The sequence below is a fragment of the Alligator mississippiensis genome, chromosome 5, assembly GCF_030867095.1.
Source record: "Alligator mississippiensis isolate rAllMis1 chromosome 5, rAllMis1, whole genome shotgun sequence".
NCBI classification, from domain to species: domain Eukaryota; kingdom Metazoa; phylum Chordata; order Crocodylia; family Alligatoridae; genus Alligator; species Alligator mississippiensis.
Genome location: NC_081828.1, coordinates 156,339,680 through 156,353,404, shown reverse-complemented (window position 1 = coordinate 156,353,404; position 13,725 = coordinate 156,339,680). Strand labels below are relative to the sequence as shown.

At 40.0% G+C, this 13,725-nt stretch overlaps 1 protein-coding gene across 4 annotated transcripts in view; it reads right to left on the bottom strand.

The window, feature by feature from the left end:
• SKAP2 (src kinase associated phosphoprotein 2) overlaps positions 1 to 13,725 on the bottom strand; it is a 163,816-nt gene that overhangs the window by 20,672 nt on the left and 129,419 nt on the right. For all 4 annotated transcript variants that reach the window (XM_059728898.1, XM_006265356.4, XM_019498000.2 and 1 more), the window contains one exon: positions 396 to 470. In XM_059728898.1, the coding sequence (XP_059584881.1) occupies positions 396 to 470 (75 nt within the window). The remainder of the gene's footprint in view (positions 1 to 395; positions 471 to 13,725) is intronic.

The window sequence follows — 13,725 nt, the reverse complement described above, 5'->3', positions numbered from 1 at the left end:
AAAGTATACACAGATGTCTATATTACATTCTTATAGGTTTGACAGCAACTGCATGTTGTATCTATAAACTGTCCTTTAGCAGTGACACTTCCTCAATGATGATAAGCTAATTTATGCAACTAAATCTCCTTTGTGCAGAAATGAAAGCTAATTGAGTCATTACAAAGTAATTCAGGAAGGAATACCTTGTATAAATTGGCTTACTTTATAAATCCTTCTCAAGTGGTTTTCATGCATCCTAAGTGGTGCTAAGCAGTTTTGCTGCCATAAAATATCTTGATGAAACAGACAATTTTTGGAGCTATGAAAACATTATTTACTAAACCGAAAGGAAAAAAGACAGGAAAATAAAAGGTAAAGAAACATACAACATAAAGAAGAAACATTTCAATTACCTGAAACACTAGTAACATTCTCTTGGCTCAGCTTCCTTGGTGCTTCAGTCTTTGCAGGAGCTCTCTCTTCTTCTTCTGCAAAACACACAATTGCAAATGAAATGCTAAAGGGACACTTTAACTAATAGGAATTACAGCCTGTGTCAGTTTATAAAATGCACTATGCATTTTTTTAACTGGAAAGCATGTTTGCCATAAAGCCAAATTATTCTGCATTTGTATAAAATTCTGAGGATTTTTTAAATACATTTTAAAAGCTCAGTTACAAACACCTGTTGTATTTATATGGCCCTTTTTATTCTACTGTGCAAATGGCATTACGGGAATTTAAGTTTGCTTTCTCTCAATGACTTCTAAAACAATTAGAACTGGACTTTCCTTCTCCAATGCAAATCTTTTTTTCTAGGATAAGGGAAAGGAAACTCAGCAATGCAAACTTCCCCATTCATTCTTAATACAAAAAGTGTATGGATGTTGCTATCCCTGCTGGGTAATGGTAAGCATATTCTATCCCTCCAGATTATGCACAGGAGGCAAGGGGCCTCCTTGTCTTAGCTGTCATCCAGCAGGTCTCTCCTGCATGTATGATGGCATCTCTACTATAAGAACCATCCATTTAGTATCTCTACAGTGGCTGACATGGGAGCCCACACAAAAACTAGACTCAGGGAAGAAGGGTGGTTCCAGACATGTTAATACAGATTTGGACTTTATCAACTCTATATTCTCTCTCCTTGAGGTTAGGAGAGAAGAAAATTTGGAGCCTAGGAGTGCGTACATATGTACTAACTTTCTGACAGTTAACACACAAGTGAAGCAGAGTTGACTTAAATGCAGCGCAAGATAATACACTTCTAAAGTGTATGATGTTGAGTGGCATTAGTTAAGTCAACTCTAAGGGGCTCCAAGGGGCTCCTGCAGGGGAGGCCTCATAAGATGGCTGTCACCATGTCAAGGAGCTGTATGTGCGTACACCGCAACATGGCTTAAGTTGACTTAATTAAGTCACTTTATTTTAAGTTAACTTAGACATGTGTACACGTTCCGCCTGACACGCGCCCTACCACCCCCGTGCTCTTGTCAATGTAGAGCTGGACCCCTCTGGAATCTCCATAGCTGAGGTATAGAATGGGAGCGGGAATAGGAGTATGGCACAGATATGAAACTTCCCCCACCCCTACTCTTATATACAACCCACTCTGTATAGGAACAAGAAAACAACTACCATATAGGTATTTTAGTTAATAATTCTGTTGAAGAATCAAAAGGGAGAGACTTTGTATTTTTGTAAGGATAAAATGAAGTGTATACAGACTTATCCTGGCCATTATATAACAGCACAACACAGCTGTTCCTTCATCAGTTAAGTAAAAGATGATATACTGGCAAACACATTTTTCAAAGTAGAAGTACACTTCCAATACATATAAATTATTTTACTACTGCTATCTGCTATATTTTGTACTAATAATACATGTTGGCTTTTGAAGTCCATACACATTTTACTAATTCTGATATTATGTTGTTAATACAGAGTAGATGCAAAAATCAAGGCTTTAATTGAAAACATCTCTCGTAAACAGGTTATTCAAGGGTTTTAGATCATAGTCTGTTAGGCAGAGAAGGGTAATTTTTTGGTGTGAACATGTGATCACGTCTGCTGGGGTTGTTTTAGGGGGTGACAGTATAGTTGGAATTCTACACAAATTACATTATGCCCTAACATTTCCATCCTGCAAACTTTCCAACAGATGTTTAAGCACAAAAGTACACCCTGATGAATTCAGATGGACCACTTGTATAACTTAAATCACATGTATAACTTTCCAGGATTGGGGCTCTACAGTTGCAAAGTACAACACAATTTTGAGAAACAAGGTTGTGATGTACTGTGCACAGAACTACGTGCTGCTAGGCACTCAGTGCTGTGATTCTTTCTGATCCGATACCACTGGCAAAGATAGACATTAGGTTGAGACATACAAATAACTCTTTGACCCAAAATAAGAAAATAATAGAAAGGGTCAATCTAATGCTACAATACTAAAACTTAAGGCAAAAGGAGACATTTAAAACTGATTCTGCAGTTGGTACCATATTTGGTACACATTTCATTAAGTTTATATGACTAGTTATTTTTAAATACATTTTAAAAGTAGAGCAAAAACAGCATAAAATATCCCTATATTCTCTCAAAGGCACCAGGAGGCACTCTCACCCTGTGGTTTAGATGCCATTCTTATGCCAGTTACAAGCATTATTATCCCACCAACGGTCATCTTTTTTACCTGTGGCACATTACATTTTAATCACTCAGTTCCAGTTGAGAGAGAAGGCATCATAAATGGATTTTTTAAAGTTTTGACATTTGAGACTATAGAATTGTTGTTGTTAATAATGTTTATACAATATATTACTATCTATACCAACTGTTCCTTGAAGGTATTTTGCTCTCTACCCTTAATTTAAAAAGAATGTAAGGCAGTGAAGGCTTTAAAAGATCCTTCTAAATAACTGTGGGTTCATAAACAAGTTCATAAACAAGTGCTTTCCACTTCCAGAAAAAGAAATGTGCAATCACATTGTTTAGAAAGCATTATTATTTTAAGTGCAAGAGGAGAAAAAAGCCTGAACTTGTTTTTTGTGAACCTCAGAGGTTCTCCATGTCAGTGAAATAATAAGGATTTAGATCTAACAAAATCATTTAATTAGAGATAAAGGACTTGCTGCCCCTACCTACAGTTTCTTCACTTAGTGACAGTTAACAGTACAAAAGTCACACTGAAATGTCAAGATAATGCGTCACAGGGAGTCATAGAAAGCTCCAAAATAATTATAGTATTATCCTTACTCTCTCCTCCCCTTTTCACCTTTGTGGGAAAAGAGGTGTTTCTCCATTTTTTCCCTAAATCAACAGGAACTCTGATCAAACCAGTGACCTTTAAATGAACTGCGTATGTGACCCAATGAAATGCATCTGGTCCTAGAAAAATAGATTATACACTATACTCCAGTGATCTTCAGACACTCTGATAGCATGTCTCTCTAAACCAGAAAGGTAAAGATTTGTTATTAATATTATTCTTATGGTGACAGAACAGTGAAGGAGTACATGTATTAAAGTGTGCTCCCCTCCCTTCCCCAGTGGTTCTTATACTGCAGGTTAAACAGGAAAATTACTAACAGCTGATTGCCAGAGGCATTTCCCATATACACATGATTCTACTTGCACCTGTGATTTAAAGCAAGTAGAATGAATACAGGAGTATCTGGTTTCTAGACATATCAATTAATTTTTCTTCCACATTGTTCTTCTGAAAGGAAAATTCAAACTATGTGAATATAAAAATGGACTAAAGTTTGGCTTGCTTAATGCATTCCTGCAACAGACTTGGTACTCTTCAAGATAAATATGTATAAAGGCAGCAACTGTCCTCCCGCAAAATCTTATATTTGTCCACATACATACATTAGTTATTAAATTAATATTATTATTAGCTAGTATTTTATTGCATTGTTTTATTTGAGATAGACACTGTCATTACACAAAATTAATTAATACCCTGGATAATCACAGTTTGTGGGTTAATATATTCTATTCAACACTTTAATAACAGTAAACAAAAACAGCTCAGCTATGCAGCAAAATCCATCAAACCACACAGATGGTTATAAGCTTTTCATTATGTGGTTTCCATAGCAATCATATTGTAAATCTGGAAGCTTCTTGCAAATAAGCAGCTTGTATTTACATGCCTCTCAGCTGCAGCATGGAACTCTAACAACATACAAAGTTTTGATTCCAATCACATATTGTTAGACGAATCATTGGGAGATGTTTTGATCAGTCAAAATAAAAACAAACAACGGAGGGAACTAATTTGAAAAAAAAAATTCAGGCAGTGTATACCTGTGATACATGTGAATGTAACTAAATTTAAAATATCAGTGTGGCAAAAAAATTACAAGTATACAGCTTGACTTTTAAAAAAAAAAAAAAGACACCCCCCTTACAAAAAAAGATGTATTAGCAAATAAATACAAATCAGTGTCTCAGTGCACTCAAAATGGAAGTCACATGCATACACAGGAAGAACTCAAAAGAAACTGAAACATTATGGTTACAAACATAGCTAATTTGCTCACATATAATTAAAAGGTATGAGCACCTATTAACAGCTGACTGGTGAGAAATTCACAGTTTCACCAGGATATATCTTTTTCTTAAAATAACCCCATGTGACTGCAAATGGGAACTCTCAAGAAAAATGAGTAAATGCTTACTGTGGGGAAAAGTCAAGGCCCTCTCTCTCCCAGATTTATAAATTCAATTTTACAAATTGATCCTGCTCTGGAACAGATGGATTATTACCCTAATAAGGAACATAAATCTGTCCAGCTATGCAGTTTTACAAAATAGCAAGAACCAGCTTTTACAAAAGTTCCTGTAGCAAGGAGTTAAAGGACCAAAAATAAGGAGCAATTAAGGGGAAAAATGCTTATATCCATATTTATCCCCCTTAAATTTAGGCCCATGTGTCACCCAACCTACCAACACTAGCAGTGAGGACTCAAGCACAGAGCAGTGGGGGGACAAAGAAGAAAGCAGCAACAGCTCTCCCAGACCCTGCACAAGTTGTTACCCTTACAGTCTCTGAAGTGAATACTCTCTAGTTGAGTGGTGAATCAGTAGAAAGTTTGCAGAATTCTTGCTATGCGTCTTCAGATACCCTAGGCTCTTACCTGCATCCTAGTTCAAACCCCTGTCACCATACAAAACCTTTATGCTCATGCTCGTATGTCCTTCAAATCCAAACTTACTTGCCCAACTAGTGGTGTTACAAATAGCCTGGGCTTGCTTTACAGCAGGTTCTGATGTGTCCATTTTTTTAGTAAGGATACAGTTTAAGAATGCAGGCATATGATGCCATTGCCACAGAGTAATTTACCCAGGAATTTACTCTGGACTAGAACCAACACATAACCAACTGTCCCAAACTGGCTGCTCACAGTAAGTGCTACTATAATCCAGATCCTATAATGCTTGGCCATTTGGTGGTGGGGAAGCTGGCTTGCACCGGCAAACCTCTACCCTGGGATAACACCAACTACAGCAATGATTCTCAACCAATGATTCTCCAGATCCTTTGAAGGGTGCTACAAGGTTTGAGGAGGTAAGCTAGATAATGTAGAGAGATAAGCAGATAAGCACAGGCTCAGACTTGTGCTGTTTGGCTGATCCCCCACCCCAACTTCCCTGCCCCTCTACAAGGAGGCAAGCACAGTAATATATAAATTAGTTTTTGAAACTAGATACCATTCAATTCACAAAAGTTATGAAGAGGTATCTTGTATCCAATGAGGAGTGCATTGAGTCCAGTGAGGGGTGTCTTACGTCCAAAAAAGGCTGAGAACTACAGCACTAGAGCAGCAGACAACTAGTCACAAGCATATAGTTACTCCTCACTTTCTTATGAGTAGTGGTGTGATTTAAACTGGTATAAGCTTCAACAACATATGCGAGTTGACTCGGTTATAAGTGTCATGTCTGCACCCAAAACCTGGCTAGCAGAATTTAGATTCTGAAAGTTCCCCAATGTCCCTAGGCCTATATTTTATAGCCTTTCCATCTTCTCATTTTCTACTTGCCTGCATGCAGAGAGCTACTTTATATACATCGGCTTGGCGTTGAACCCTTCACTGCCTGCAGCCTGTTCTCTTTGTAACCTTAGGTCACTTCAGAAGTTAACTATTCTCTTCCCCCCACCCCGCCGCATCAGTCTAGTTAGCAGCATGATGAGGGTATTTTTTCTAGGGGTGTTTTGCTGCTTTGACTACAGCAGGGATATTGACTTTGGGAGGTGCAAACGGAAACATCTCCAAGATGCTGATGGAGTGGGGATAAAGCAGATGGCCTCAGTGCAATGAATGTATTACAACCTAAGAACTGACTACTGCAAGCCAAAGCACAGGAGCCATAAGTTCAACAACTCCTCATCTACTTATTGCCTGAGGCTTCAGCAAGACTTGTGATTGCCAATATTCAAAGTACAGCCCTTGACGTGGTAGATGATTAGCTCATGAACAGAAAATTAATTTTACAAAGGCAGAGAGAAGAGAGTAGAACTTACTAGTGCAAAAGTAGAGATCCAAGTGCCGGAACACACCCTGGAGTTGGCCAAATGAAATTGGGACAGTCCCGGAAGTATTTGGGAATGAACCTGGGATATGGCCACAAGCAAGAGCTGGTAAGTGGGTACAATCATCTTTGTTATAGTTGGAGGGAAATGTAGCATAAACGGAAAAATGTCTAGATAATGGCCAATAAAAATCTTGTTATATAGGAAATTACATGCATAGAATGACTTTGGCTTTTGTTGAGGCTGGAAGCCATGCCAGTCTGGGTCCCTCATTTCTTCTCAGTCATATGTAATCCAAGATGGATTCCAAGCAGGGAAAATAAAAGCTCTAAATATCTCACCAGTGATTCATTCCTACTATGTCTGAATTAATTATTCAAGAATAATCAAAGCTAGAATTATAGGTTTGGCAAGCATAAGTGCATGTTTCAACATAATACTGCTTTCTCTTTGCACCTCTGTCATACCAGCAGATTCTCACAGGCTTGTTCTGTTACAAGCAATAAAGTATTGTCTCAGGAAGCCTAGATTACAAATCCCAGCACTTGAAAAAAGTAAAAAGAAAAAACCTCCTTGAAGATTAAAGGACTTCCTGTGTTTCCTAACAGAGGCTGCTACTTAGCTAATTAGCACTATCTTGTACAGTTCTCTCCCTGACCTCTAAAAGCTTACTAGGAAACAGCCAGAGCTAATGATTGCTATATAAAAAAGGAGGGCCCAAAGTCTAGTGCTCTGGCATTCCCCTTTGGGTGACTGCCACTTCTGGGTGATTTGCAAAAGTTCTTTGCACATCTAAGGATAGCTGCCAATACAGTCTTTATCGCTGCTGGAGCTGCAGGGCGATTCAGAAAATCTCAAAGTTAAAATTCATCACATCTCTAAGAGTCTTAACATAGAATATTGGACCACTAGGTGGTATGGTGGCTTTACGACACCTTGGCAACCTCCTTCTAATCCTGTTCTGCTATAGATGCTGAAAAGTTCTCAGCTTGGAGGCTTACCCAAGCATCTTTCCCAGGTTACAGCTATGTCCAAAATCTCTAGAACACTATTAGCTGAAGTCCAACCTATCACCTATTCCTCAGTCCACAATTTGGAAGACAGTCCTCAAAAGACAGCTTTAATCCTACAATTAAGAAACATTCCTTGAACAGCACCCCTATGCTACCTTGTTGGGAGGAGAATCTTGCCCTTGGTGGTTTGACCCCCTCACAGCTTCTGTATGGAACTAAGGACATGTGCAGGATTGATAAGTATTTATACCCCCTGCCTCCTCAGTTAGATACACAAGAAGTTGTGCAGAATAAGTTGTCTTCCTGGCTCCAATGAACAATGGCTTGTGTAGGAAGTAACTCAGCCCCTCATATATGATGACCATGAAAGCTTGACTGGACCTACACATTAAATTTAATGGCCAAATTACAACAACAGTGCATCTTGCACAAGAATGCAAGGTTGTGACCGGGACCATGAGAAATGAAGTAATCCCAACTGATTTCATCTCCTGTCCTTTAGTTGCAAATGTACCCAGTGTTTTATAAAGCTAAACGGTTCATAAATAACTGCATCTCCCGCCATGACTGTATCCTCCTTGCTGACACATCCTCCCTTGATTAAGGCATATTTCTTGGAATAGACATTCAATGTCTATTTGGGGTTTTGCGAGTGCTCCCAATAGACCATCACCAGTTAAGAATAGTTTGGGTTCTGCCTCACTGTTAAAACAACTACCCAAAACAGTGTCTTATGATCAATGCCCTAAGGTACCCTATTCAGTCAATCAAGACCCATCCCATTTGATTGAAGTGTAACCTCTGGACTGATCAAAAACAAGTTTCACAACTGGACAACCCAAAACAGGATCTAAGCAGTTGTAATACGATGGTCCCTCCCTGCTTTATTCATACTTTAATCAACCAGCCATCAAGGAGGAATGCTTTGAAGCCATACAGTTGAAGAGTATAAGAATGAAAGAGAGTTGTGGGCAAAATACATGTTTCAGGAGAGAGAAAAATTACAGCAACACTGTAACCTGTGCCCAGCTGATCACTCTTGGCAACAGATCCAAGCCCAGTGAAGGCTGCAAAGACTGAACCTGCTTCCTGCCTGCATTGGTGAGAGACACTATGGCAGCTAACATATATTAGGACTTCTGTGATAGCTCATTTACTGAATATTGGGTAGGAGTCTTTTTCTGTCGTTTAGTTTTATAGCTCATTTGTGGTATAGTCATTAAAGCCTTTCTGTCACTAATTGAATGAGGTGTCGGGTCAATCCTTAACCGCACTAGGTTCGAATCCTGCTTTGGACTGCAACGATATACATGGAACACATGTATAATCCTCCATACCTAATGAGAGTATTTCTGAAATTAGTTCAGCAACATTTGAGAAGCACATTGATACTATGGCGATGGAGAATGGGAAATCTAAATACTTACACTAGTGGTTATCAACCTTATTTTTTTTACTCCAGGCACCGCTCAGAAAGTGCCAGCTCTGTTTTCACTTGTTTTTGAGCAATTCTTCTGTTGCAAGAAATCAGAAAGGTCACAACAGAACAGAATGTTTTTGATGCTATTGATTTCTCTTGGAAATATCATGGTTTATCTTGTGAATCTGGTTTGTACATCTAAAAGGGCTAACATTGCATGGCACCTCACACCACCCTCAAAAGGATCACAAGGCACCACAGTTGAGAGTCACTGAATCACAGAATATTTCATTTCTATCTACATTTTGTCATATACCCCCTTCAATCTGGTAATGTCCTTCTCCTCATGAGGAATGGTGGGGATGTAATATTAGGTAACCTGTTAGGGAATTGTTACCCAACTGAAAGGACAAGGTGTAAAACTCCTGCAGTGCAAAGTATTTTAGGAACATGAAGATTATGACAGTTTGGCTGTGGAGTTCATTCTGCAGGCAACAGAATAAGAAAAGGAGAAAGGAAAGGAAACAGCTATTTCCCAGAAGTTAGAGAAATTAAACAATTTTAGTTTGCTATTTTGAGTGTTTGGGGAATTTTTTTTTTTGTGGCAATAACATCCACAGCTGCTGTGAACCAGTGCATGGTTACACTTGATCTTTGGCTGCACTATCAGTGGCTGAATCTTCTTAATCAGTTATGCATAATTCTATAATGTTTTCAAGAAATCCAAACATACTTTACTGGATGCCCTTCTTATATGCTGAACATACATTTCCCCCCCTAATTTTTAAAACATCCCATCTCTGTCCTTTTCTATTAAGGTCTCTTTCAGTAGTCATAAACAATTAAGTTATGGACTAAACCCTCTTCAAAATGCCATTGATTCCCTTCATTCATCAGGTAGAAGGGTTGTAGCTAAGGAATTAAAATTGCTCTGTCTCCAAGGCCCTACAAGACCCTGCAGACTTCTAAGAGCAAGGTATTGGAATAGTAAAAAAATTCTCAGCTACCTGAATGACAACACAGACTGTTTTCACTAGGACACAAGAATAACCGACAGGGTAGGAGTACTTCATGGTTTTCATTATGAATATGTTACAGCTTCCTGAACTTTGCTTGCTGCTCTGAGCTCTCTTTGCAAAACAGCCAATCTTCAGTGGAGGTATAAGTGACTCTATTAAATGTTACAGCTGCACATCATGTTATGACTCGCATCTGAGTTTGTAATTCCATCCGCTCCAGAATAAAAACATTTAAAACCCCCTTTTGAAAAAAAGAGGATATTGGAATTACTTCCACTTTGCTAAACTGACTTAGATATAGGAGAATTAAAAGCTTGCCAGTAAGGGGTATGAACAGATTAAACAACTATACTAATTTAAAAGTGTGGTAGGGGACTTATTGGCTATCAAGATAACCCATTGATACTCTTTTGTGTTTGCTTTAGCTTGGCGTAAATGGAAACTAAACCACAGTAATTTAGCAACTATTTCATCCAGGAGTAAACTGCCCCAATTTAAACTTCCACTTAGTGTGGGACAGAGCAGATAGATGAACCAGTTGTAGCGGATCAGTTGACTGACTCTTCTTACTTTCATTTCCCTTTTAATTCAGCATAATTATTTCATCTATCCGAACCCTCAGGGCTACAAGGGAAATTAGTATGTTACTTGTAATACTATTTTTACAACAGAATTTCAAATGCTGTCTATGCTAGTAACAGTATTGGGGATGGGGAGAATTATCTGAAGAAATAGGTGGGAACATCCAAGACTTTTTTTTTTAAAGAGCTGTGGAATTCCTTTGACCTAATGTCCTAAAATAAAATTTCAAGTCATTATATTAATAACATTCAACATAAATATGCCAAAAGGCAATGGACACTGCATAAAAAAATATATAAGCTGGGCTTTGGTTTGACCTTTTTATTTCCTCATGGAGACAGACTCTTTAACAGTTATTCTCCTCACGATTGAAGATAAAGGTCATCATAAGCAAGCTCAATCACAGATATGCACACAACAATAAAGCTAAATAACAGAAATTAGAAGGGAAAGATCCATTAGAATTAAGATGTTTAGCCTTTTCCTGACTGTATGTTGTTGGTATACAGCATGCCTTTTACAAATGTTATCAATATTAAAAACTGTTCAGTTATTGTTTATGTAAACAAGTTTTACCACTCCGGACTGCTTGCAACTATTTCCTAAATTAACTGAAGGAACCTACTGTGGTCAGCTGCTCAGCAATAACTGCCCATGTTCCTCCACTCCCTCTGTGTAGGTGTGCACCAATACAGATTTTGGGAGCTGATGGAGATGGCTGATTTTTAAGGAGGCGTATTGGCCAATACCAATCCAATTTCCGATACAGCATGGAGAGCTGTTTGCAACTGGTAAGTCTGTTATGGTGGAAGGAGAGGGGTGAAGAAAGGGGCAATGGGGGGGCAGCCTAAGGCCCCTGCGGTGAGGGAAGAGTGGGGCTGGGGCAGGCACTGCCCAGCCAGGGTGGGGTGCTGGACAGAGCTGCAGCTCGTCCGGGGGGTGCGGTGCTCACTGCTCTGTGCAACCTGGGAGAGCATGGCAGGAGGAGGGAGGGTGTACCCTGGATCTGTAGGGGTGGGGCAAGGCAGGCTGCCATTATGGGCTGGGGTGGCACTGGGCTCTTCCAGGTGGGGGCTGGGGCAGGCTGCACTCAGGGTGGCCAGTGGCAGCACTAGGAGGGGGAGCTGCAGCTACCCTAAAATTTGCTGTAGCCCCCCCCCCCGCATTCCCCCCCTCCCAGCACCATCACCACCCACCCTGAATGCAGCCTGGCCCAGCCCCCCCCCCCCCCCCCCATGTGCCAGGAAGAGCCCTGCCCCAGCCCCTGCTTGTGGCTGTAGCCCACCCTGCCCACACCCCACGCAAACCTGGGGGCACATGCCCCCCGTCCTTCTAAGGCATGTGCAGTGGCGGGAGCCACCCCCTCCCCTCCCCATGCTCCCCAGACGAACCATGGCTCCATCCCACACCTGCCCCACCCAGGCAGCTCTTGCCCCAGCCCCACTACCTCACTGCGGGGGCCTTGATCTGCCCCACCACATGCCCTTCTCTTTCCCCTCCCTTTCCACCACAGAGTTACCAGCTCTCCATGCTACTGGGCTGTGCTCCTCACTGTGCAAGTGTTATGCTGTGGCTGTGCATATGCACAGGCATTTATTGGTTAAATTAAATGGCTATGTCAGGCTGATTTTTGATGCACTCAATTTTCTTTATATCTGTGCCAATCCAATATCAGACTGATATATCAGTAAACCTCTACTTCTGTGGTAAGGAGCTAAACCACATTAGTTTATCCTTCAACAAAAGAGGGCCAAGTCACTAAGGGTTTAGTTTTACTTAACAGGTATGAAGAGGAATACCGATACATATGCAGTATCAGACATAATATAAGTTATTGCTCCCTTTAACTCATTGTAAGTTATTTATTTGCACATATTTGGGAGCATCCCATTTTGGGAGCCAGCAAATTCCTGAAATAGGATTTAGGTCTACAGACCAGCTGGTGCACTAAATCCAGCTTGCAGCACCAGTTCAGGGAGGGCACTACATGCAGCTTGTGCCTTGGACTGACCTGCAGGCACTGTGCGCCCTGGAGTAGGATGCACAGAGCCAGTCTGAGAAATGCTGCATGCAATGTGTAAAGCTGGAACCAGCAGCCATACTGCACAGTACGCAGAGCTGGTCCAGGCCACACACTTCACATGGCACCCACCCTGGACCAGTCCTGCATGCTGTGTGTTGTGTACACTGGTTCCAGCCTCACAGGCCACCTGTAGCGCACAGGACTGGAGGTAGGACATGGGGTGCATGGTACTGGTCTAAGACCCACAGGCTGGATGATAAGGCTCTGTGGGCCACATCTTTGATGCCCCTGGTTTAATCAATTGAAGTAAGGAGCCTACCTTTGGATTTTTTTTAAGTTTATCTTTAATTACTAAGCAAAATGTAAAAGAGTAGCTGAAGTGTAGATACTGGATGGTTTTGCCATTGACTGCCAAAGAAATTTGAATCTACATACATTTTACCTGTGTGTGTTTCTGCCTGCACCGTGCCCACATATGAACTTTATAAAGAGTTAAATGAATTCATTACACCAATGAATTTATTTTTCAGTTGTGTAAAAATTCTCAGTTTTAATAAATGTGGTGGATATTAAAATACTAGAGTATATTTAAAGAGTTTTCTACATAAATAGATCCAGCAATCAAATATGTAAACAACTAAGCCTTATATTATAATGTAATATTAAAAAAAGTCATTATAAAGCATATATGGACTATATTTCAGTGGCTTAAACTTACATAATAAAGGAAAGAAAGTCTTTGTATGTCATGTAGTTTTCCCATACACATTTATTAGCAGCAAGGTCTTATTGCTTGCAGGACTGGCTTTTAAACTATATTCCTAATTACGACAACGTGACATGACATAATATTTTCATACACAGCATCAGAATGAAAGCAGCTCGTTTAAACCACAAAATATCCCACAGTAATTTATGGGGTTAAAGTATTCAAATTTACAGGCTGTCCCTTTCCTGCATAAATTCAGTTCAGGAGTCGGAAGACTACAAGGGAAGTCATTTCAGCAGAGCTCACTTTAGTGAAAGGAAACACAATACAGTTGTTGGCATGTTTCCACAGGAAAAGTCTGGCTCCCAGATGCTTCTTTTATAACTGCTTTAAAAGTGTCTAAGCAACTGACGTTTCTGCATTC